Genomic DNA, 26,782 nt, shown 5'->3' on the forward strand with positions numbered 1-26,782 from the left:
TGGGGAGGTCACTACTCCTAGAGTAGCCCATTCCATTGCTGAGAAGTTCTGTTATAAAAATTGCCTTTATAGTGAGCTGAAATCTCTCTTCCTGTAGCTTGGGAACCACACAGGGATCCTCTTCCCTCTTCTAGATGGCAGTATTTTCAAGTGTTGAAGACACTTGAGTTACCATTGCTCTTCTTCCACACTCTCAGTTTTTTCTGGATTAAAAGCTAAACTACTGGGGGCTTCCCTGGTGGCGCAGTGGTTGAGAGTCCGCCTGCCGATGCAGGGGACACGGGTTCGTGCGCCGGTCCGGGAAGATCCCACGTGCCGCGGAGCGGCTGGGCCCGTGAGCCATGGCCGCTGAGCCTGCGCATCTGGAGCCTGTGCTCCGCAATACGAGAGGCCACAGCAGTGAGAGGCCCGCGTACCTCAAAAAAAAAAAAAAAAAAAAAGTTAAAGTACTCCTGATTCTTCAGCAATTTTTCATGCAGTGTGACTTCTGGACTCAGGCCCAGCTCTGCCAGCTTCCTTTAGAACTTCCTAATCTTAATAGCATTAACATAAAAATGTGCTGCTGTAACCAGCCAGGCACTGTGCTGACTTCTAATCAGACAAAATATTGAGGATGACAGCCTCCTTTGTTCTGACTATTGTACATGTCCCAAACTTCTCAAGGCAATAAGGATGAGTTCTCTGAGAAAGTGGTGAGCAAAGTGTTGTGGGATTTCAGGAAAAAAAGGGAATACTTTCATCTGCGGAGGATCAGGGAGGGCTGCTTGGAGGAGGCAGCATTTGCTCTAGGCATTTAAAGATGGATAGCATTTCAAGAGGCAGAGATGGGTTTGAAGAGTGGGCTGCCCTAGAGTTCATTTTGGCTACAAACAAACAGACAAACAAGCAAAAAAAACACGTTTTAGGCAGTGAGGTTTGATAGGTGTCCTTCAGTAGAAAATTAGCTAAAATCCTGCTAGGAGATGAGGTACAGCTGCAATACTTTGGATGCCCTGTACAGCCAGCCCTGAGGTTTGATAACCAAATGTCACTGTGCTCCAGATAAGTATGAAGGCCAGACAAGGTTCAAGGCCTAGAATCCTCTTTGAATGGGTTTGTCATGAACCCATTTCACAGATTTATCCTCAAAGAGAAATCTAGTGTTGTCGGACTCACCGCTCCATCTCTCCCCAGGTCTTTCACCACAAGCTGATAGGAGGTGTACTGATTGGCTCCTTCAAAGTGGACCTGGGGACCGTGTACAACCAACCTGGTGAGAAAGCATTGCCTCCCAGTCTCTCTCTGTTACTTTCTCTTACTGTGACACCTGAAGGTCAGTTAGTTTATGCGTTCTTCCATGTATCCATTTATTCAATAACACTGAGCACCAGTTTTACAAAGTGGAGCAAGACATGTGGCTCTTTTACTCTAAGTTCACAATCTAATGATGCAAATATCTTATATGTTCATACGTCTGAGAAGTTTAAATTTTTTTTTTCACAAATTCTGTCCAATTTACTGCTGCGAGACACAAGAAGGAAAGTTGGAAGGGTGTAGAAGTTAAGAATATGGACTCTGGGGCCAGATTGCCTGGCTTCAAATTCCACTCTGCTCTTTCCTAGCTGTGCAACCTTGGGTTAATAACTTGACTTCTCTGTGCTGCCGTTTCCTTATCTGTAAAAATGGGGATAAAATAGCACCTCCTTATAGGGTTGTTGGAGGATTAAGTGAATATATACGTAAGTGAATATATGCATAAGAATGTATACATAAGCACTTTATAGGATCTAAGCACAGAATAATGACTGTGACATGCCATACGTGGGTTTGCTGTAATTATTATTATTATCCCTGATTTGTCAGAGGAGCTAGGTAGTTTGTCCAAGGTCAAGAGCTAATAAGTAACAGAACCAACAACACACATAGATCTTCTCATGAAAGGCCCCTTCTCTTCAACAGTGATTCCAACTCACATGACCCCAAGGGGGCCAGGCAGTGAGCATCGCTGAGTGCAGTGGGCTGGGTTTAATGCAGTCAGGGGTGACACAGGCTATGGGAAATGGGGGGCGGGGCTCACAACCCCTGTGGAAGGAGTAGCATCTACTCAACTCCTTACCACCTACAGTCGTGTGGAAATGTGGACTCTGTGTGGCCAGATCTAACAGTTTTTAAAAAGGTAAGCCTGAAGTCTAGATTTTGTAAGAGTTTTGAAGTTTGGGCTCACCGTGTAGGTCAAACAAAAAGATCCCTGAGCAGCGTTTATGGCCTGTGAAATCATGTGTGGCTTCTACACTGCATTAATGTCCTCCTCTCCGGTCAAATCTAGACTCCCGTCCAGGCAATTTCCACTGCGTTGAAGGCTTCCCAACTCCCTGTGGCAGTTTGGAGAAAAAGATGGAGAAGTGGGTAGGAAGAGAGGAGAGGAAGGAAAGGAGGAGAGAGAGGCAGCACAAGACTTGGAAATAACTGTGCTGAGCTGGCCCCTCCTGGGGAGTAGACGGTGGGGAGACTTCGGGTTGGAAGAGAACTGGATGGAGCGTCGGGGTGCATCAGTGCAGGATATCTGAGCTGTCAGGACTTTTTGCAGGTCATCAGTTCTCCGACAAGTGGGCCCTGCTATTGGACCCCGGCAACATCAGGACTGGCACGAAGGGGTACCTGAAGTGTGACATCAGCGTGACTGGGAAAGGAGATGTCTTAACGCGCAATCCCAAAACCTCTGATGCCAAGGAGCAAATAGAAAAGTGAGAAAGGCCCATCGAGGACCATGCAAGAGAAACGATATGTCCCAGTTTCCATGTCTCTTTCTTCTCCCTTTCCTTACGGGTTCATGAGAACTTCCAAGTTCAAGGCCTGTCCAGTGGGGATTCTGCTCTATCAGAGGCACCACGATGTGTCTTATCAAAGGCATCACTGTCCTTTGGGAGGTCAGCTTCTAGGACAAGAACAGCCTGCCTTCCTATAATAACCCATAATAGATAAGCTATTCTGGAGCCTGTCCTATTGATCTGAATTGAGTTGATTTTTCTTTGAAGGAAGAGTAATTTCAGCCACTAGCTCGTAAAATGGGAAGACTTTATGCGCCTCTTCTAAGTGTTTATTCTTTAATTCCAGGACCTGAACGAGTTTGCATTCACTCTGTTTTTTTTAATTAATTTTTATTGGAGTACTGCGTTCACTCTATTCATACTCTGTGCTGTCATCTACACTAGAAAGAAAACTCATTTTAGCGATGAATCCTATCTTTTCAGATTTTTCTCCTATATCAGAATTCTTCTTTCTGCCTCCAAATTGCCTCTACTTTTCTCTCTACTCTTTCAAGTGAGAAAGCTTTTTTATGTCTTATTTTTGTCCCCCACAAGGAACCTTTTGATCCCACAAGGGTTTCCATCAGAGAGACCCTGGGCCAGATTCTACGTGAGCCTCTACAGAGCTGAAGGGCTGCCCAAAATGAACTCCAGCATCATGGCGAACATCACCAAAGCCTTTGTGAGAGACAGTAAGGACCTCGTGGATCCCTTTGTGGAGGTCTCCTTTGCCGGACAGACGGTGAGGAAGGGTCATCACCAATGCTGGCAGGCCTGGACTGGAATCTTGCTCTTTACCCAGGACACTGCTGGTCAAATGACATTAAGTTAAAATCAAAATTAGGAAGTGCCCAGAGAGAGGAAGCTTGTCACAAAAAGGTTTTACATCGCATGGCAGGAAAGTAGTGGAGGGTCACCCACTCCCTTACCATTGGAGCTCGTGGAGAGAAGTGAGGGGAAGATCACGGTGCAGCACCCAGGCAGGCAGGCCTCCTTCCTCACCTCTGGCTGCTTCTCTGAGCTGTTGCCCAGTCCCCAGCCCCCAGAGGATTACCACCTCCCTTTCAATCTGCTCTACAATCTACCCAGCTAGTCCTTGTCCTGTGTAAGCCTGGACATCCCTGTTCCCAGCTGTTCCCTGCTCAAGAGCCATTGGAAGTGCTAGGGCCTGGGCACACGGTCAGAGCTTAATCCTGGTTGGCTGGACTTGGAAGCTTCAGCTGACACACATGTTGTCTCCACCCGGCCCCTCCCATTGGCAGGGTGAACCTTGGACTATTTCTATCTTGGACCCCATTGGCATATATAGGACATATATAAGCCCCATATAGGACACCACCTCCATTGTATGACGAGGAAACTGAGGTCCAGACAAGGGAAGGGATTTGCACCAGGTCCAACTTTTATAAAACATGAAGTCAGGCTCTAACTGTATCTGCTGCAATCCTGGAGATGTGTGGCACTCCTTCATACACAGGTGTCAAGTTCACCCCAACCCAGTGGATGATGAGAACTTCCTGAGGGCGGGACCTGTGACAACTCACCTTTGTCCCAGATGCCCAGCACAGTGTCTGGCACAGAATAGGACATCAGTAATGTTCATGGGGTGTAACTGATTTTCATGGGTGTCGGTGGAATCAGGTTCATTATTTTTGACAACTCACTTTGTATTTCCAGCTGGTGTGAAGTTTTCTTTAGTCGGTCAAGGGCCCCTTTCATTTCCTTCCATGGCTCACATTTTCCTGGCTTTGTTTTTAGGGGCGAACCACGGTGCAGAAGAACTGCGCCGATCCTGTGTGGCACGAACAGGTGGTCTTCAAGGAAATGTTCCCTCCCTTGTGTCGAAGGGTGAAAATCCAGGTTTGGGATGAAGGCAGCGTGAGTGATACAGTGCTGGCAACGCATTTCATCGACCTGAAGAAAATCTCCAATGAACAGGATGGAGATAAAGGTAAGGCCGCACGTGTCTGACTTGGAGATTGGGTCTCCAAATGATTGATTTAGAGCCTTCATCTTCAGAAAGAGAGGGTTGGAGCAGGCAATGTCTTAGGCACCTTCTATCCTCTGTGTGGTCTGTGGCTTGGGTTGGTTCAGGGTGGTGAACAGAGCCAGACTCTGGGAACCACGAGGCTTGTTCCCTGTCCCATGTCTTCCAGGAACATTGCTGTGTGTCCTTGAGGAAGTCACTCCCTCTCTCTGAGCCTTAGGTTTCTTAATTGAAAAATGAAGAGTTTAGATTAGATAAGAGGTTGGCAAACTGTGATCCATGGACCACATCTGGACTACCACGTATTTTTGTATGGCTCACAAGCTAAGAATGGTTTTTACGTGTTTATTTATTTATTTTTTAAAATTAATTAATTATTTATTTTTACTTTTGGCTGCGTTGGGTCTTCGTTGCTGCGCGCGGTCTTTCTCTGGTTGCGGCGAGCAGAGGCTACTCTTCGTTGCGGTGCGAGGGCTTCTCATTGCGGTGGCTTCTCTTGCTGGGGAGCACGGGCTCTAGGCGTGCGGGCTTACAGTAGTTGTGACACGTGGGCTCAGTAGTCTTGGTTCACCGGCTCCAGAGCGCAGGCTCTGTAGTTGTGGTGCACAGGCTTACTTGCTCCATGGCATGTGGGATGTTCCCAGACCAGGGCTCGAACCTGTGTCTCCTGCATTGGCAGGCAGATTCTTAACCCCTGTGCCACCAGGGAAGTCTTGGTTTTTACTTGTTTAAATGGTCAAAAAAATATGGTGCCCTCAACTCACAATGGGAGGTCCTGCTGACTGCACTCAGAGAGCCAGGGCAAGAATGGAGAGTCCCAGCTAATCCACAGAGTCAGGCAAAGGAGTTTTCACCCAAGATAAAGCTCTTTATTTATAAAACCTAAATTAATAGCTGTTAATTCTCTAAATACCCCAATCTACCTTCCCTTTTTTAAATGCCAATGCAGTCTTCCTCTGCACTACAAATTTGCATTGATCAATGTGTATATTTGTGTATATGTGTGTATGTGTGTGTGTGTGTGTGTGTGTGTGTGTGTGTGTGTGTGTGTATATATATACACACACACACACACACACACACACACACACATACACATTATACTGAAGGCTTGGCTTAAGCAGAGAACGAGATTTACACATTTTTGTGCCCTGCACAGAGTGACACCATAGAAAGGCCTTAATAAATATCTACTGTTTAAATATTCATGATGTGGGAGGATTTGCCACAGGATTTCTTTATGCAGAAAACACACTCTGTCCACCTACAGGATTTCTCAACCAGACATAAACATGTTACCCACAGACTTCCCTGGTGGCGCAGTGGTTAAGTATCCACCTGCCAATGCAGGGGACACGGGTTCGAGCCCTGTTCCGGGTAGATTCACATGTCTCAGAGCAACTAAGCCTGTGAGCCACAACTACTGAGCCTGCGTGCTGCAACTGCTGAAGCCCACGCACCTAGAGCCCATGCTCCACAACAAGAGAAGCCACCGCAATGAGAAGCCCGCGCACTGCAACTAGAGAAAGCCCACGCACAGCAACAAAGAACCAACGCAGCCAAAAATAAGTAAATTTAAAAAAAAACAAACAGGTTACCCACAACTTTTCAGAAACATCTTGATGGGTTCAGGGAGATGTATAACAATGGTTTTAAAAGTAGACATCGGGGGCCATGGGAGAGGGACGGGGGGGAATGGAGAGAGGAAGTTTTCAGGCATAAAACTATTGATAACAGTAAAGCATATGGAAACTTTTCCTCGTCAAAAAGCGGGGGGATGGGCTTCCCTGGTGGCGCAGTGGCTGAGAGTCTGCCTGCCGATGCAGGGGACGCAGGTTCGTTCCCCCGTCCGGGAAGATCCCACATGCTGTGGAGCGGCTGGGCCCGTGAGCCATGGCCACTGGGCCTGCGCGTCCGGAGCCTGTGCTCCGCAACGGGAGAGGCCACAACAGTGAGAGGCCCGTGTAACGCAAAAAAAAAAAAAAAACCAACAACAACAAACAAACAAAAAAAAAACCGGGGTATTGTTAAGCAAATTATGATATATATACTTATTAAGAGTAATGGCTAATATTCTAGACATCTCCTAAAGACTTGTATGAAGCACTTAATATTATCTCTTTTAATCCTGATAGGTGAGATAGGTACTGTTAGCACCCCCATTTTACAGTTGAGGAAACCGTGGCATTGGGAAGTTAAAAAACTTCCACAGCTTGAAAATGGCAGACCTGAGAGTTGAGATTTGAACCCAGGCAGTCAAGCTCAGGACCACCATGCTATATACTGCCTGTCAAAATGGAATATTCTGTTGTCAAAGAGATGTTTGCATAGACACTGTATATTTTCCCAAATGCTCTGTATTAAGAAGGGAAACTACTTATGCTAAGAGTAAGTTAAGATCACCAGGTCATTTCAGTTCTACATTTAGAACATATCTCAGAATATTTACTTCTCTCAATCTCCACTACCAACGCCCTGGTCCAAGCCACCCCTGTCTTCAGTTTTTTTTAATATAAATTTTTAAAAATTTATTTATTTTATTTATTTATGGCTGTGTTGGGTCTTCGTTGCTGTGCGTGGGGTTTGTCTAGTTGCGGTGAGTAGGGGCTACTACTCGTTGCAGTGCGCGGGCTTCTCATTGCGGTGGCTTCTCTTGTTGCCAAGCACGGGCTCTAGGTGCAGGGGCTTCAGTAGTTGTGGCTCGTGGGCTCTAGAGCGCAGGCTCAGTAGTTGTGGCGCACGGGCTCAGTTGCCCCGCGGCATGTGGGATCTTCCCGGACCAGAGCTCAAACCCATGTCCCCTGCATTGGCAGGCGGATTCTTAACCACTGCGCCACCAGGGAAGCCCACGTCTTGAGTTTTGATGGAGAAGTGGTGCTTGAACCAGTGTGCCCACATCCATTCATTTTTTAAAAAATTTTTATTTATTTACTTATTTCTATTTTAGGAGAAAAGCTAAAGTCTTGACAAAAACATGGTACTAAAACAGGAAACTAAACGAATGCAAACTAAAACACAAAACAAAACAAAATCAAACCAGCATGGACTTCTGTTTCCACCTTTGAAGATGACTGATTCGGGACTTGCCCTAGCACTTTATTTAGTTGTTTTTTAACTTTTTATTTTATATCAGAGTATAGTTAATTAACAATGTTGGGTTAGTTTCAAGTGTACTACAAAGTGATTCAGTTATACATATACATGTACCTATTCTTTTTCAAATTCTTTTCCCATGTAGGTTGTTACATAACATTGAGCAGAGTCCCCTGTGCTGTACAGTAGGTCCTTGTTGGTTACCCATTTTACATATAGCGGCCCACGTCTGTCCTTAGAACCTGTCACATAGCAACCAGGGTGATCTTAAAAACACACAACCGGTTAGGTCACATCTTTGCTTAAACCCCTCTAAAATATTCCCATAATTTCTAGGATACAGTCCAAAATCCTTATCAAGCCTCCGGAGACCTACTCACCTCTCCAAACTCTTCTCACCCGCTCACTCTCTGGACTCCAGCCACATTGGCTTTCTCTTCCAGTTCCTTCTATCTCCAAGCCCCTTTCCAACTGCCATGTGCTTTTCCCTCTGCCCAGAACTCTCTCTCCTCTCTCTCTGCCTAATTCCTCTCTCCACGCCACACCAGCCTGTATTTTGTCCTTGCTGCCCAAGATACATCTCCTTCATAGCATTTGTAATGTGATGTGAATATTTATTTGTTTAATGTTTGTATCTGCTTTATTCGCTACTGGGCTCTGTGTTTTGTGTCTACCATGATGCCTGGCACATGTTAGGAGTCAATAAATGTTTGATCAATGAGTGAACAGATGAGGAAGCAAGTTGGCATTCATAGTCTTACTACAATTGTGGACAAGCGTAGACATGCATGGAAGAAAGACTAGAAAGGATTGTAGCAAAATGGTGGTTGTGGCTTTTGGTGATGGGATATTCTTTTTTTTTAAATTAATTAATTTATTTATTTTGGGCTGCGTTGGGTCTTTGTTGCTGCGCATGGGCTTTCTCTAGTTGCGGCAAGCGAGGGCTACTCTTCGTTGCGGTGCGAGGGCTTCTCATTGCGGTGGTTTCTCTTGTTGCGGAGCACGGGCTCTAGGCACGCGGGCTTCAGTAGTTGAGGCACGTGGGCTTCAGTGGTTGTGGCACACAGGCTCAGTAGCTGTGGCTCGCGGGCTCTAGAGCACAGGCTCAGTAGTTGTGGCACATGGGCTTAGTTGCTCCGTGGCATGTGGGATCTTCCCGGACCAGGGATCAAACCACTGTGCCACCAGGGAAGTCCAGGATATTCTTTTTGGTTTTGTTTTGCTTTGTTTTTTGGCCATGCCCAAAACTTGCGGGATCTCAGTTTCCCAACCAGGGATTGAACCTGGGCCATGGCAGTGAAAGTCAAGAATCCTAACCACTAGGCAACCAGGGAACTCCCCGTGACAGGATATTCTGTAAATATTTTCTCTTGTCTTATCTTTATATTTTACATTTCTAAATGAATGTGCACAATTTTCATAAAGCAAAAAATAGCCACAGCTTGAAAGCATAACTAGGCGACTGAAGCTTGGTATCTTTACAGGCTTTCTACCCACATTCGGACCTGCCTGGATTAACCTGTATGGCTCACCCAGGAACCAAAGTCTGATGGAAGACTACCAGGAACTGAATGAAGGTTTCAGAGAAGGTGTGTCGTTCAGGGGCAGAATTTTGGTGGAGATTGCTGTGGAGATCCTCTCAGGAGGGACACAGGAGTTTAAATTCTCCAAGGCTCTCAAGGAGCTCAAGCTGTCTTCAAAGGACAAAGACTCCAAATCTTCCAAAGGCTCAAGTAAAGACAAGGGTGACGAAACTGATGGAAAAGCCCAGCAGGCTTCAGACAAAACCAACTCAACAGAGGTCGAGGTGGAGCCTTTCGATGCGCCCCTGGAGGTAGGTCTGAGCGCTGCTCCACCGCGTCTGTGATTTGAGCCTAGAGCAGGGACAGCACCTGCCACAGGCTTCCAAAGACCCGCAGAGGTGACAGTGCCCCTGCAAAACGTGTTGGCTCAGCCCTGTATTCCAGGGCTGGTCCTCTGCCTCTTCCTGCTCACATCACAGCCATCTGCTCATGATACATTCCATCCGCGTCCCCACCAAGTACGGATTCCCATGGCAACCAAAGTAAAAGAGAAATAAAAGTGCTCTGGGGGAGCTGGTGGGAGTGGGTGGTGGGGTGATGGACTGAAGTCTATCCGTGGCCTAATTTTGTTTAGTTTTGTGAGCTTAGCGTACGCTCTGGATGTGAGATAATGTGGGATGAGGGATGAAGAGGAAGAAGAGTGGGTGACAAGCTGTGGGATGAAAGAAAGTGAGAAACCTATTCTCCTGCCCCCGCCCCCCCACGGCTGTGGGGAAATCACAGCTGGAAGGAATGGTTATCTTTGCTTGGGATTCAACATAATGCACCGCAGCATCTTTTAGCCCAGTTCTGTGTTATGGTAGAGAGATCTGGGGCTCCAAGAGGAATACAAACCATGAATATCCTCTCAGTTGTTCAGTTCAGCAATAGTACTTTGTAGTTGCAAACGAAGGAATTTTATGTTTGGGTGGGTAGATTATAGCTTGGATGATTCTACCTCTGGGAGTGTGTTTCTCAGGTCATCCAGGCAATAATTTTAGATGGGGAAGGGAGGTAATGGCCAGTCTTCCTGAGCTGTCCATTCCTGGTAGAGACTAGACAGATGGAAGGATTTTTAGTATGTGGGTCACCTTAGCTTTGGAAGAACCACTTAATTTTACTGCTGGGAGCTAGTAAATCTTAAGAAACAGTGCGGGGGAGAGGTTGTAGCTCAGGGTTGGAAATCTTGGGGATTGGTCCTATTCATGGCTCTGATACTAACACCTCTCCGTGTTTCAGTTTACTCATCAACAGAATGGGGTGGTAATGGTCCCTCTGTCGTAGGCACCTCCTGGAGTGAATGAGGGAATAGTTGTAAAATGGTCCGCAGAGTTCTTAGCACATCCATGGTGAGCAGGCAATACCTTTGCTGTTGCTGTGGTTACCAGTGTGTTTCTATGGTTTACTCCCACCACCAGGGGAAGGTTATTCAGAGCTCTCCACCTTGCTTGACTTTTTTTGGACTTTGCCAAAAATTGTGGGTAGCTTAGTGGCCACCTAAACTGATATCCCTTGTATCTGTCCCTGTTGAATGTCCCATTCTTTTCTAAACAGAGATTGCAAAGTGGAAAGGGGCTAGTTGAAGATTTCTTTAACCTAAGTCAGTATCTTCAAGATATTTTGCTGAGGTCATCAGAAAAAGTCAAGTCTAGCAGAAAGCCAGGGTGACTGGGAACTTATGTGGGGTAGAGCATCCACTTTTCTACAAGGCCAGGGCGTCATCTTGGCTATTGCGTTGTCTGAGAGGGGAAAATTCAGACCTTTATTTCATTCAAACTTTTATTTCATTCAAACCCTTATTTCTCCTTCCTCCTCTCTTAATCTTGGCTTTCTGGTTTGTGGTCAGTTCCTTGCTGTGTTTATTAGTTATCTATTGCTGTATAACAAATTACCTCCAACTTTAGCAGCACGAAATAAACAAATGTTTATTTCCTCTGTGGGTGAGGAACTTGGGAATACCTTAGCTTGGTGGGTCTGGCTCAGAATCTCTCATGAGGTTCCCATTTAGATGTTGGTTGGGGCAGCAGTTATCTGAAGGCTTGACTCAAGCTGTAGGGTCTAATTCCAACATGGCGCACTCACATGGCTGTGGGCAGGAGGCCTCAGTTCCTCACTACATGGACCCTTCCATAGGCTGCTCGAGTGTCGTCATGGAAGTTGACTTCCCCCAGAGTGGGTGATCCAAGAGAGAGCAAGGCAGAAACTGCTATGTCTTTTATGACCAAATCCATGGAAGTCACACCCTGACATTTAGGCCACATTCTAATTGTTAGAAATGAGCAGCAAGTCCAGGCCATGCTGAAAGGGGTGGGGCGGGGAATTAGCTTTCACCTTTTAAGGGGAAGATTTTCCAAGAATTTGTGGACATATTTTAAAACCACCACCCTGGGCTCCTCCCTTTCCCAGAGTCTCAACAGCTCAGAGTTTGCCCTTACCAACATGGTAACATCCTTTTTCTGCAGCATCTTCTTCTTTTTTAGCTTTCCAGGGTCCTCCAGCTCTAATCTCCTTTGCTGCAGCCTTACTCTCATTGCATATCTGGACAAATGAAATCCCATGTTGCTGGCTTTCAAAACTCACCCTCATCACCACCATCAAAGATTTTCTCCCTTAGGTCAAACTTTGTATTCATTTTTAAATCCTCAGCATTGGAAGGAATAAAAATAGAGTCTGACTCCATGAAATTTATGGTTATAGAAAGGGAGATAAGACATAATAAATATACAGGAAGTGGAAAGTGATAAGTGTGATAAGTAGGGACAGAGAAAGTGCTATTATTTCCTGGAGTGAGTGCAGTATAATGATTAAAATGCTGGGCTCCCAAGTAAGACAGCTGGGTTTAAGACATGGCAGTATGGTGCAGTGGTTACTGCCCCAGCCTCTGGACAAACATTCCCTCTGTTTGAATCTTTGAGCAAGTGACATAAGCTCCTTAGGTTTATTTCCAATAATAACCTTTACTTCATCGGCTCACAGTGAGGGTTTAATGAATTAATACAACAAAGTGCTTATTAGAACAGAGCCTGGCACATAGTAAGTGCTCAATAAGTATTAGTCATGTTTAGTAACTTTGGACAGATATCTTAATCTTTCATGGAATTGCAGTGTCTTCATCTTTAAATGGGTATAATAGAAAGATCCCCCTCCTAGGATAGTTATGAGAATTACATGAGGTAATGTAGGTAAAATTCTTAATACCACATCTGACACATAGTAAGAGTTCTGTAAACATTACCATCATCATTTTTCTAACTCAGGGAGTCAGTGGATGCTTCCAGAAGAAGAGGCATTTGGGTTGGACCTTGAAGGGTGGGTGGGATTAAGACATGAATTATAGTTGAAATACTTATGGGGACTGCCACTTGCAGCATTGATATGAGTAGGCTTTATAATAGGTATTGCACATGGATGATCTCATTTCTTCCCCGTGTAGGTCCTCCTATGATGTTTATTTCACAGACAAGGAAAATGACACCCGGGCAATGGGCATGGCTTGCCCAAAGTCAACAGCTAGGAAGTAGCAGAGTTGGGATTTGAAGAGGGGATTGGCTGGCCTTGGAACCTGCTGTCCCTCTTCCAGGCTCTATGGCCTCCATTCCTTTCAGGTCTCTGAGTGGTTTTTAACCTCCTCCCAGATAGTAAACTTGGCCCCATGAAGGCGCGATAAGGGGCTGGCTTACAGCCAAGGGACACAGTGGTGGCAGGTGGGAGTGGTGTGTGCTCTGTGACTAAGAGCCAGCACTAGGTCCCCACCCGGTCCCACATTTTCTGGTCAACAGAAACATTTCCTGTTGATGCCAACAGCACAGGAGGCTCGTGTGTGAAGGAAGGGTCTCAAAAAAGAGAGAGGAACAGAGGTCAGGGCTCTTGATTGAAGGGAGCTCTTAATCTATGAAGCCACGACTGCTTTATTTCCTTAAATGAACCGTATTGCTTTTTCTGTTGAGTTTAATAAGTCCAAGGGTAAAACCAGAAAGAACAGACTATAAATCCAGCTCATTCAGCCTCTTCGCTCAGAGATGTGATGCTGTGTCATGTGGTATCCCAGCTACCCATGCTCCTTGAACAATCAACCTCTTAGAAAGATAGGTATACCAAGCTTACCTTTAAAATAAAAGGAAATTTGATTGTAAGGTTGAAGCTCAGGAGGTGGACACTACATCATTCTAGATAAATGGCTGAATTTGGATTTGCAATTTGTAGGTCCTGGTTTCTGCCAGTCTGATTAGAGGGGAAACTATGTGCCATTTCAGGCTGACACCAAGACTCAAGTTTCTATAAATTACCTTGGACCGGGTTGGCATCACTAATTCAGCTTCCTCCTGCTAAAAAAAGAGCCAGCCCTGTCTAATGTATTTTTTTCTTTCTATAGATTGTACCAGAAAAACAAGAGGAATTTTTACTCTTTGGAGCATTTTTTGAAGCTACCATGATTGACCGGAGGATTGGAGATAAACCCATTAGCTTTGAAGTTTCTATTGGTAAGTGCAGACAAGCACGGCGCCTGGCACATGACATGAACTTTATACCTACCTCTTAAATAAATGAATTCATGTGTTACGTGAAGATGGTAGCACTCTGCTGGAGGTTTGCACCTCAGGAAGAAATGAATAAATCCTTATCCACTCTGGTGTCAATATGTAAGGGATAGATTTATTTTCATACTTAAAAAAAGGATTAAGAGTATAATTTGCATTCAGACAGACTTGGACTACTAATTCTGGTTCCCTTAATTGCTCTGGGTCTCAGTTTCTTCGTCTATAAAATGGGAATAATGATAACTCCTCATGGAGCTGTTGCAAGGGTTTAATGAGTTAATGCATGCAACATGCCACACATATAATAGGTGCTGTTATTATAACTCCCAGCAATCTTCCTGGACTGATGTACATCTGGGAAAACCACTCCAAGAAAGAGCATTCCATCAGAGAAGGTCTTGATTTATATTTGGGAAGTTCTCCATCAGTGGAGCAGAAGGAAATGGAGATGGAATCCAGTTAATTTGTAACTTAAGTAATTTTTACAAAAAAACCCTAAGATGTATGTTGATGATGGCTTAGTGTCATTGTTAATCTTATTTCTTTGGTCTGCCCATCACTCTACCTTCATACTGAGAGCTTATTTCCCTGCCCTGGGAAGACATAAACTTGGATCCTTTCTGCCAAGCAGCCTGATTCTGCTTATTGACACCTGGCCCTTCTCCCCTTGCTACTGGCTCTTCAGGTAACTTTGGGAACTTGATTGATGGGGGATCGCATCATGGGAATAGGAAGAACTCAGTTGACCCAGCTGAAGAAGATGCCCTTCCACTGCTGCATGAAGGAGAAGGGGACGCAGCCATGCCCATGGTCTCCACCACTCACCCCGAGAAGCCACTCGTGACAGAAGGGAACAGGTAGGAGACACAGCAGGTGAGAGTAGCCAGGGTTTCTGACAGTAGAAGCTTGACCAATTTCTGGGACTATTTGATTCAGTTCTTCCCTAAAACTGGAAACATTCTTTATCTTATTTATAAGAACAAGGTGCAGGGCTTCCCTGGTGGCGCAGCGGTTGAGAGTCCGCCTGCCGATGCAGGGGACACGGGTTCATGCCCCGGTCCGGGAAGATCCCACATGCCGCAGAGCGGCTGGGCCTGTGAGCCATGGCCACTGAGCCTGCGCGTCCGGAGCCTGTTGCTCCGCAACAGGAGAGGCCACAACAGTGAGAGGCCTGCGTACTGCAAAAAAAAAAAAAAAAAAAAAAGAACAAGGTGCAAACAAGGGCAACATGGTAAGTGCCACTCTCCTGAATTCTTAGTAACATGTTGACAGCTCTCCAAACGACACATCCAGGGGATTCATGTAAGGGCAGAGCAATGATGATGGTTATTATTATCGTATCTGAAGCTCCATTCATTCTATAACTTTGAAGCATAACAAGGTAGGAAGGTCAGATGTTAAAATTTCAATCCCAAATCCTATTAACAGTTGTTATAGTCATCTGAATATAATGTAAACTCAAGTTGGTGGAATTATTAGATACATGATTTATTATCTTATTTTTGCCCACCATCAAACTGAAGAACTCAAAAATGAGCGTCAGCCACCAGAAAAGACCGTTTCAGAAAACTGCTGGGGCACCTACACGTGCCCTCACTGATCGTGGATCCAAGTAACATTTCAACATGCCAAGAGAAGTGAAATTATAGAACTGTCTTAAGAAAGTGATGTCAACCAAATGGTTTATGAGAAGGGAAAGCCACATGTAGAGAGATTCTTCTGTGTTCTGAGCTTTATGCCATGAGTAAAAAAATACGATCTCACTGGATTGTCCTAAGAGAACATTGCTCTCCCTGTTCACATGTGAGGGGATGGGAACCACATCGTTAGTTCTCTTCAATCTTTGCTCTTCTCTCTCTGGGCACGAACCCATGGCTTACCGACCACTGTTAGAATAATGACTCTCACATCTATTTCCCCAGATGGGCTTCTTTCCTGAGCAGCAGGTCCAGACACCTCCATTTGGGGGTCCCTGGATTATTCACCAGACTCATTGTCTTCACAGACAACTTTGCCCCTTTTCCTATCTTTCCCATCTCAGAGACTGGTCATAACATTGTCTGCATCCTCCGAGCCACAAATCAGAAAGTTGGCAAGTGTTCACTTTTCCCTTCCTACCCGTATCCAATGAGTGATGAAGTCTGGTCAATTCGAGTTCTCCAGTGTGTTCTCTATTGCCATTTCTTGAATCTGGCCTGTCGGCACCTTTGGCCTCAATTATTTTAAACACCTCTTACCTGGCTTGGATCTGTTTCAAGAAATTCACCGAACTATCTATCTGAACTCCCCGGTCCCCTGATTGACATTATACATTCGCTGTCTGTGGCTTTCAGAATTAATTTCAGAGGACATTTTTTTTTTTTTTTTTTTTTGCGGTACGCGGGCCTCTCACTGCCGTGGCCTCTCCCGTTGCAGAGCACAGGCTCTGGACGGGCAGGCTCAGCGGCCACGGCTCACAGGCCCAGCCACTCCGCGGCATGTGGGATCTTCCCGGACGGGGGCACGAACCCTTGTCCCCTGCAAAGGCAGGCGGACTCTCAACCCCTGCGCCACCAGGGAAGCCCAGGGGACATATTTTGTTGATTTGATCCCTACCCACTTCTCTACGATAACCTCTGGGTAGTCCCCAAACCCCAGCGTTCCCGCACCGCCATTCCCCAGATGGGTCCTGTGGTTTGCCGTGTCTGGGCCTTTGAACACGCTCTTCCTTCTGCCAGAGGCAACAAGCACCCTCCTCAGAACTGCTCGCTTCCGTTACCTTTCAAGACTAAGTTCAAGTTCCCTTCCCTGAATCCCAAGTCTTATTTGGACCTTCTCTACTCACCTGCATCAAACACTAATCACACTGCATTAAGATATTTTTACTAGTCTGTCTCCCTATTAGACTGTGAGTACCTGAGGGCAAAGGACTGTGTCTTGTTCACCTTTGGATCTGCTCATCTCCATGCCAGGCACATAGTAGACGCTCATAACTGTTTCTGAATGAGTTAAGGACATGCTATAACTGGGTTGGGCACAGGGTACTATGTGGGTAGAGGGGGGCAGTGGAGGAGGTGAAGAGTCGGGAAAGGTCACAACAAGGGCGACATCCTAAAGGGCGAGAATGAGCTTAAGGGACAGAAAGCGACTGTCTGGGACAAAGTAGGAAGCAGTAAGTGAAAATAATAATTTTTGAGCATGGCCTACATTTTCTAAATCCTGTCTCTCCCATGGACCACCCTCCCCCTCCCACAGACCACCTTCTTTGGGGTCTTTTTTATGGGTCCCTGGCAGCCACCCTCCTTTACATGCACCAAAAACTTCCCAGCCCTTTAATGGCTTCTCTGTCGAGTCTCGAAACTGAGGACATCAATGAACAGGATCTGCAGCTCTGGGAGGCTTTTATGAGACTCTCAGTGGTACTCTGCATCCTTTTGCCGGGATCCTTTTGGCAGTGAAAACATCCCCACCTTGTTAGACTAGCCCGTTGTTGACTGTTGGAGGGGATGTCAGGGGATGTAGTGTGGGAAGGGTTTGAGAGGAAATGAGAGCTCTACGGAACCCTCAGATGGACCTCACATTAGTCCTGACAGGCTGGCTCGAAGAGACCAAGATGCCATGCTGGTGTTTTGGGGCTTTATATTCCTGTCACTATATCGAGGCTCTGTCCACATAGTGGCAAGCCAGGGTGGCAGCAGCTGAACTGGAAGATTCTCTAATAGACCACCACACACACACATGCACGCATGTGCACACACAACATACACACACATGCACATACACACACAATTTGTCTGTTGCCTCCATGACAAGACTGGCCTGCCTTCCACGTTTCTCTTCACACAGACCCGGGTGTGTATGGGACAATTACAGGCGGCTGAGGGCAAACCTAGTTAAGAATATCGCTGTCTTTAGGCAGGGCACTTCAGCCTTTTGCTACACCTCTCCCATCTTCCCTGCTTTCACATCCATCCCTTTCCTCCTTGGGAACTGAATTCTACTGGTTAGTTCCTTCTTTTCTGTCTTCAGTCTCATCCTCTTAACTTTTTTCTTATCATTTAAGCACATCCAACCATCGCCATCAGCCATTCTCTTTGGCTCCACAGCTCCCCTTCCAGCTACTTTGCCATCCCTCTCATCCCTGCTTAGTCAAGCAGGTCATCTGCATTACCGGCACCAGTGCCCAGCAACAATACATTTTGTATGGATGGATGAATGGACGGCAAGCCATGGGATGCTGACGTTTAGTTTGAAGCACATGACTTCATCTTCATTAATATTATTACCCTCTTAGATTTCTCTAGCGATTTCAGTTTATAAAATACATTCACATCTGTTATCTCGGTTGATCCTTACACAGTCAGGGCCCAGCATATAGACATTAAAAGGAAAAAGATGTTAGTTTTTCTCCTTTCTCTCTTCTCTCAATTGGAAAGAGAATTTCTCCTTGAAGAGGGCTTGCCTTCCCTCTTGTGAGATCATTTCTAAACTTTGCCCTGGGTCAGAGGGTGGTAGCTGTTATTACCTCACCGCTGTAGCCATATAACAGTTCGTTGCTTATTGTCTGTGGATCCCCAAGTAAAGGCTAAGGATGGAATTAATAGTTTGACTATTTTGTCATCACCCTTCCCCCAACCCACCCAGAACATACAAACATGAACAGGTTACTGGGATTGTCTGAAAAACACTGATCACCAACTAACTTCCGGACCTAATGTGTTTTCCCAGGAATTACAACTATTTGCCATTCGAGGCCAAGAAGCCCTGTGTCTATTTCATCAGTTCTTGGGGAGACCAGACGTTTAGGCTACATTGGTCCAACATGCTGGAGAAAATGGCGGACCTCCTGGTAGGTGACTCTGACAGGTGATGGATTTGAATATTGGGAAGCTGGAGGCAAAGGGGATTTTTTTCCACCCAGTAGAGGGTCTTGACCTCAGTTTAAATACAAGTGAATTGAGGCTGCTGCATTTGGAGGACACCTGGCTCCTACCACACGGACCCAGGGGAATGAGAATACATTTTGCAAAATCCCTTGACTTTAAATCAAATTATCCAAATTCAAATCCCTGCTCTGCTTCTAACTGTTATAGGACCTAGGGATAGGCCACTTTCCCAATCTGCAAAGGCAAGGGATGGACAGCTTTCTCACAAAATTGATAGATCTTAGCTTCAACTAATATAAAATCCTAAGTCCTTAACACGGTGGACAATTCCTCCAAGTTCAAGCCCTGACACCTCTCCAGTCCTACATCTCACGTGCTCTTCCTCCTTACTGTGTTCCAAGCACGCTGGTCTCCTTTCAAGTGCCTCAAAGAAACCAGGCTCCTCTGTGCCTCCTAGCCACCTCCATGCTGTTCCCTCTGTCAGGGCTGCTTTTCCCCTTCATGTTTCTCCTGTGAAGCCCAGTCAACCTCTAGGGCTCATACTTAAGCACTTCCTCAGAGAAACCTTCTTACTCGCTCCCTTTTACCCTCTTCCATCATATCCTGCTCTTTTCCTTCAGAATTATTTGAGGAATTGAATGTGTGAAAGTATTTAAAACAGCACCTATATGTGAAAAATACTAGGCTGTCCCACCCAACCCCTGCTGGGTGGAGGCAGGGAAGAAAACCTGGGAACACTGCTCCTTTGGTATCTCCCTCCCTTTGTGATTCCTTTTCGTTTACTCCACATTCCTCTTTCCAGCCCACACATCTCACGGGCAGTGTCCTCTCCTCTCTGTCCCACTGTGCCTCACCAGGGGACACTGGTCTGATCCCTCTCATTCCATGAAAACCCACACGAAGGAAAGCACGCATTTCTCTCTCCTGTTTGCTTTATAATTCTGTCTCCAATTGTGTAAAACACGGTATTGGGGGCTTCCCTGGTGGCGCAGTGGTTGAGAATCCGCCTGCCAATGCAGGGGGCACAGGTTCGAGCCCTGGTCTGGGAAGATCCCACATGCCGCGGGGCAACTAAGCCCGGGTGCCACAACTATTGAGCCTGCGATCTAGAGCCCGCGAGCCACAACTACTGAAGCCCGCGCTCCTAGAGCCTGTGCTACGCAAACAAGAGAGGCCACTGCAATGAAAAGGCCGCGCACCGCAAGGAAGAGGAGCCCCCGCTCGCCGCAACTAGAGAAAGCCCGCATGCAGCAACGAAGACCCAACGCAGCCAAAAATAAAATTAATTAATTAATTAAAACAAAGCAAAACAAAACAAAACACAGTATTGCCTCTGGCCATGGGGATTGCAGGCATCATGGAGACGGAGTCTGAAAGCGGTCATGGAGGCTGGGTTTGGAGTCACGCCATGGGGAGGCCATGGACTCACTTTTTACGGCTGGTCTTGCTTCTCCTTCAGACAAAGTAGTTTATTTCTAAAAGGCTTGAACAAACAAATCAGAATTTTCTTATCCCTAGAGGCCATAGTAGCCTTGAGCACTTGTTTCTAATTCTTTCTCAGAGCCAGGATCCCTGCCATGCGTGGCATATCATGGCTAACCAGACTGAATGTTTACTAAGCACGAAGCACGGTTTGAAGACATTCACATCTCCCTATGGGGCTATAGGTGGGCACCATTATTACCAGATTTTACAGATGAGGACTCTGGGCAGAAGTGGCTGAGGTCACCTGATAAAGCCTGGATTTGGATGTCGTAGGTAGTCTGACTCCCAAGCCTAAACCTTTAACCGCTCCACAGTGTTGCCTTATGGTGAAGGGGCAAAGAGGGAAATATATGTCCCTAGGTATGTGATGGAGGATGTCGTTGTTGTAAATTCTAGCAAAGCAGTGGTGACGTGTACCTTGCCCCTTGGGTGCCATTTTCCTCCAAGCCATGAAATGGAACCCTAGAATTTAGGATCCAAAGGAAAAGTACAATGATTAAGTACACAAGCATATAGCCAATGTCATATACAACCTGTCTTCTTTTCCCTCAACACCCCACCCCTGACAAAAACCCCCATAATCAGAAGAATTGATAGCCTGTTAGTTTCGGGGATTATCCAGTGTGGTTATACTCCTATATAACAAACTGGCATGAACATTGCTTTTGAAGTTTTTGATAATTCTATCTAATTTACTTTGTTAGGTATTTCCCATGACATTAGGTTTCCCTCACAAGGTAGATTCTAAATAAATGGAACTCAGTTCATGAATAAATCTGGGACAGAAACAATGAGTTTGAGCAACACAGGAGAAGACTTGAATCTGGGCCAATTCCAGTTAAGAAAGGAAGGTTCGAAGTTAGAATGCAGTAGCATTTCCCTGTTCAGACATACACGAAGAAACAAGAGATATGTTCCTTCATTTTCAAAACAAAATCTCAGCTCGATATTATTTCTGTGGGTGTTAGAATCAGTATCTCCACTATGGTGTCTCATTCCCACCTCTCATCCCCCCACCTCTGTGGTTTGTTTTCAGGATGAAGGTATAGAGGAAGTGAAAGAACTGATTAAGATTTCAGAGGAAGCCCCGGAAGAGAAAATGAAGATGGTGCTCACTGACTTCGTCAGTCAAAGCAGGTACTGCAGAGACAGCTGTCATCTGGGTAGCTCAGCAGATATGGAATCAGCTTTTAACTACTTAGAAAATGGTCGATTTTACATGCATTCATATGGGCATTGAATAGTGTTATATCCATCTTAATTTTGTTCAGTAATTTAGCTGCAACTGTGGGCTCACTACTGCTTCCTGACACTTAACTAAAACATAAAGGGGGGGAAGAAAAAGGAAAAGAGAAGAAAAGAAAGACTGCAGAGACATTTTATGAAACAAGAAAAATGCTGGTAGTGTTAGTGTCCAGCATGGCTCTTTGCATCTGGTAGGTACTCAACAACTATTTGGCAAGTAGATGGATAAATTATATCAAATGCTATTTAATAGAATTTTTATACACCACATTAATAAGCACCAATTAATGACTTTTATTCCAGGAGGTAGACAATATAATAAAAGATGAAAAAACAGGGTGTATTAGTTATCTATTACAGAGTAACAGTAACCCTCAAATTTAGTGGCTTACACATATTTATTATTTCACAGTTTCTTGGGTCATGAATGCAGGTGTGGCTTAGCTGGGTCCTTGGCTCAGGACCTCTCCCAGGCTGCAGTCAAGGCATTGACTAAGGCTACAGTTACCTCAGGGCTCAACTGGGAAGGACTCACTTCCCAGATCACTCATACGGACATTTGCAGAATTCAGTTCTTCATGAGCTGTTGGATTGGGGATGATTGAGGACTCCAGTTCCCTGCCAGCTGTTGTTTGGAGGTCATCCTCAATTCCTTGCCATGTGAGCCTCTCCAAGCTACCTCTCACAACATGGCAGCTGACTGCATCAGAATGAGTAAGAAAGAGGAGTCAGAGAGAACATGCCAATAAGACGGACGTCATGGTCTTTTATAACCTAATCTTGGACGTGACATCCCATCAGTCTTGATGTCTTCTGTTAGAAGCAAGTCACTAGGACCAGTGCACATTAAAAGGGGATGAATTGCACAATGGCAAGAAGAGTAGGAGGTGGAGATCATTGGGGCCATCTTAGAGGCTGCCTTCCCCGTAAGGAAACAACCTGATGAATTGGGTCAAGACGTGAGCAATAATGAGAATTTGTTATAATAGAATCAATGGAAAAGGAATGGCTATTCATGTGATGGAAAGAAAAAAATTAATAGATTCTCGTGTTCAGCTTTGTAAGTTTCGTCTTTCCTAATCTCTCAACTACCCAAGCCTTTTTTACTTAAAAAAAAGAAAGCAAAGAAATAAATATGTAGTTTTTTCTCTCTTTCTTTCTTTTCTGTGTTTCACATAGAAGCAATATATATCAGTGCTACTCCTGCTGTGAGCTAAGTGTCACCTGCAAATCCCTTGAAGCATCCTTAAAAGCTTCATGGTCATATTTTTAGAAACTGTGGGCAAATTAAGAGCTCAATAACTTTTCTCTATTAGGGGTTACTTGGAAGTGATAATTATTCCCTTTTCTCTTCAAGTTTAAAACCAACTGAAAAAAATATTCATGAGGGTCAGACAGAGATCAAACGTTCATTTTATATTTGGTAAACCTGGATTTGAGAAAAAAGTTTGTACCTGAGGTCAAGGAGACTTTGTGGTCCCCCCAGCTGTTTGAGGTTGAGCAGTTGGACTTTGGGGCTTCCCCCCAGAAGGGACAGGCCACCTGCTGTGTACAGGTAAGGAGGCCACCCACAGCTGGCAGTGGGCGGGGTCTGAAAGATGAAGAATGGACAGAATCACGTGCCAAAGTCATCTACCCCCATTCTGATGGGGAAATAAGTTACTTCTCCCCCTGTGAGGAAGGGAGAGAGATTAGAAGCATCCATAATGTTTCCTAGAGGTGATCCATTCTGGGAGTGGCATGGATTCCTTCTGCCTCTAGGAAAGAAAGGTAGACAGGTGGCACCAAGACTCCCTCCTCAAAATAGACTCCTTTTTATTCTTTTTAAAAATGAAGAGAAAATGCAATGACTGGTATGTCCAAAGAGAATTTCTGATTGAAGTTTCCAGTTACCAGCAGGCAGAGCTCTGGTGTGGGACCCCTCCCTGGGAGGTGTGTCATCTTAGATCCCCCTTTTGTTCTTTTGTAATTGATTCTTTTCATCACAGAAATACTACATGCTCATCTTCAACAACAACAAAATGCAGGATGTATAAAGGAAAAGTGTTCTCAACTCTCTCTCCAATCCCACTCAGAGAGAAGAGTTCGATTTGTCTTCCTTTTTTTCTGTGCATTTGCAAACACACACATTCATAAAAATACTCTATTTCTTCATAAACATCACACACTTTGTTCAGCAGATTGCTTTTTCACTCAGCAATGTATCACTGGTATCTTTCTACAGTAGCACCTAATACTCATCCCCAGTGTTCAATCACGTGATATGTATCATGTAGTATTTAACTAGTCCCTTATATTTAAGTTGTTCTGATTTATTTTGCTACTATAAACAATGCTACAATAAACATTACTATGTAAACATATTTTTGCAAGAATCTTCAGTTATTTTTGAAGGGTAGAATTCTAGTATAATTTTTGGATCAAATTATATGGACATTTAAATTTTGATAGATGCTGTCAAATAACCTCTTAAACATTATAATAATTAACACTCTCCTATCATAATAGAGGAGAGTGACTATTTCCCTTCGAATATTATCAACCTTGAATATTACCTGGTTTTTAGTAAGTGAAAATGGTATCGATTTTAATTTATTGCTGATGAGGGAATATCTTATTTCCCCAAATTTAAAGTCATTTCTGTTTCTTCTTCAATTGCATTTATAACCATTACCATTTTCCTATTGAACACATTTTTAACTTCATCCCTCAAAACGTTACTATTCAGTCCTTTGTTTGGTTTTAAAAATGTGAAGACATAGCCCAGTTTTGAGTCTAAAATATTTGCTCTACATACAATTTTCAGGAACATTTTGGTGTGTGTTAAATTTGTAAGATAAAGGAAAACTGCATTATTTTGTGTTTGCTGTTATGAACTTGGATAGGAATCACAATAGGTATATACTGAAAGAAAGTAGAAAAACAAACATCCCCAAAACTAATGTGAGGCCTGGCACTATTTCCCATTCGCATTTTGTCTCATAGAAAAGTTAGTGCCTTACTGCTTAATCCAAAATGAAAAATCTTGGTTCTGTGGCTTCATCAGCTTTCCTATTGTATTGCAGAAAGTATACTTGCAAATCTCTGGAATTATATAAATGAATTTTCACTAAGTAGGTTTCAAAATTGTTATTCTCTTATAGTGCCTTTATCTCTGAAGTGGAAAAGAAACCCAAGATGTTGAACCAAACCAATTTAGATAAGAAACGACTTACGCTCTGTTGGCAGGAGCTGGTATGTGAAAATCTATTTATACTTTTGCAAAGAACTAAAACGTGTGCTTTAAAAATAAACCTCATGGATGAAGCATAGGTCATAGAGCACATGAGGATAAAGTTCTACAGTTGTGTGATATAGAAGAATGGGAAGGGAATAAATAGATGAGTGAGTTGGAGAGGAACTAGCATTTACTGAATGTTTACAAGAATGAGCTAGAAGCCCACCAGCCCTATGTTCTATTCTGATGTAGGACTTGTTCATTTTCTTGACGTTTGTATTTTGTCAAAGGCTGTGGACTCTTTCACTTAACCTTCTGCCTCCTAAGCTGAGAGACAAAAAGACATAACTCAACTACCTCTCCTTGGTGTCCTCCCATTATGAATTGTGTGAAAAGCTGTGAGCACTACCTGAGGGCAGGGCAGTGGCTGGTACCTCTCTGTGCCCTGGAGACCCTGCACAGTACTGAGTGCCTTAGAGATGTTCGGTCGCTATTGAATGAGTGACGACTGAGAAACGCCAGACCAAGTCAGAACCTGATTATCTCTCCTTGAAACTTCAGTTCCAGCAATGGCACCAAGGGACGTCTTGTTTGAGGCCATGATAATTCTGCAAAATAAAATTACTCAATGTTTGGCCAGGGACATTTTTAAAGATGTGAATGAGGCCCACAGAGGTTAAATGATTTTATTTAAGGGTCACAGCTGGTTAATCATACTCCAGAGACTAAAGCCCGAGTCTCTGAACACTTGACTCATCCTGCTTTCCAGAACAATAAATGAAGTTTTGTGTCCTCCTCTACTCCAAGGAGGCCAGATTCCCACCATATGTAAGATCTGCTTCCTACTGAATGTCTTCCTCAGCACCTCTGACTGTCTCTGCGGTGCCCGTCCTCCACAGATAGCCCGCACAGCTCTCTCGTTTCCTGTGTCCGACAGTCCTTGTCCTGAACAAGCCCAAGACTTCCGTGCTTTGCAGTGGCCCAGCTCTCTCTCCGCATTTCCAGCCTCTGGGTGGACACGTCCACTGCTTGCCTCATAGCACCTCTGACTCAATGTATCCCACTCAGCCCATCATCTGCCCACCGAAGCTTGTTCCCTGTCCTGTATTTGTACCACCAGCCTCACTTGTTGCTCCAATCAGAAGCTTAAGAATCAACTTTGAATCCTGTACCTCAGCGGTCCCCAACCTTTTTGGCACCAGGGACCACTTTCGTGGACAGGATTTTTCCACAGATGGGGGCGGGAGGGGAGGCAATGGGAGTGGTTCAGGCGGTAATGGGAGCGACAGGGAAAGGCAGATGCAGCTTCACTCGTTCTCCTGCCGCCCACCTCCTGCTGTGCGGCCCGGTGCCTAACAGGCCACGGACTGCTACCGGTCTACAGCCCGGGGGTTGGGGACCCCTGCTATACCTCACACTAAACGGTCATTTTGACCCCAGGCCAGGTTGAGACCCCGGCCCTTAAAGACTCTGGCACTCACTCCATTCTTCATCCCAAGGACCACTGCCTAACCCGAGTGCTTTAGCGTCTCTGGCCAGGGCTATCACAGTCATCTTCCCCTAGTCCACCTTCCATACCACAGCCAGAATGGTCTCCAAAACACAAATCTGCTTAGATCTCTCTTGATTAAAAAAACCACTGGAGGGCTTCCCTGGTGGCTCAGTGGTTAAGAATCCGCCTGCCAATGCAGGAGACACGGGTTTGAGCCCTTGTCAGGGAAGATCCCACATGCCGCGGAGCAATTAAGCCCGTGCGCCACAACTACTGAAGCCCGTGCACCTAGAGCCCGTGCTCTGCAGTGAGAAGCCCACGCACCGCAACGAAGAGTAGCCCCCGCTCACTGCAACTAGAGAAAGCCTGCGCGCAGCAACAAAGACCCAACACAGCCATAAATAAATAAATTTATTAAAAACAAAAGATTGGAGTCTCCCAGTTCATAAGATAAAGGCCAAATTCCTCTGTGCACGATATACAGGGCTGTTCACCGTCTTGTCCCAGCCTAG

At 45.1% G+C, this 26,782-nt stretch overlaps 1 protein-coding gene across 1 annotated transcript in view; it reads left to right on the forward strand.

Annotated features, from left to right (window-relative positions):
• The window catches only part of FER1L6 (fer-1 like family member 6), a 158,534-nt gene that overhangs the window by 47,269 nt on the left and 84,483 nt on the right, over nt 1-26,782 (forward strand). The window contains exons 7-16 of the mRNA XM_004265411.4: nt 1,174-1,252; nt 2,567-2,723; nt 3,342-3,528; nt 4,545-4,737; nt 9,351-9,700; nt 13,801-13,909; nt 14,652-14,823; nt 18,674-18,794; nt 21,353-21,453; nt 24,705-24,795. Of these exons, the coding sequence (XP_004265459.1) occupies nt 1,174-1,252; nt 2,567-2,723; nt 3,342-3,528; nt 4,545-4,737; nt 9,351-9,700; nt 13,801-13,909; nt 14,652-14,823; nt 18,674-18,794; nt 21,353-21,453; nt 24,705-24,795 (1,560 nt within the window). The remainder of the gene's footprint in view (nt 1-1,173; nt 1,253-2,566; nt 2,724-3,341; nt 3,529-4,544; nt 4,738-9,350; nt 9,701-13,800; nt 13,910-14,651; nt 14,824-18,673; nt 18,795-21,352; nt 21,454-24,704; nt 24,796-26,782) is intronic.

Source organism: Orcinus orca, chromosome 17 (assembly GCF_937001465.1).
Source record: "Orcinus orca chromosome 17, mOrcOrc1.1, whole genome shotgun sequence".
In the NCBI taxonomy this organism is placed as follows: Eukaryota; Metazoa; Chordata; class Mammalia; order Artiodactyla; family Delphinidae; genus Orcinus; species Orcinus orca.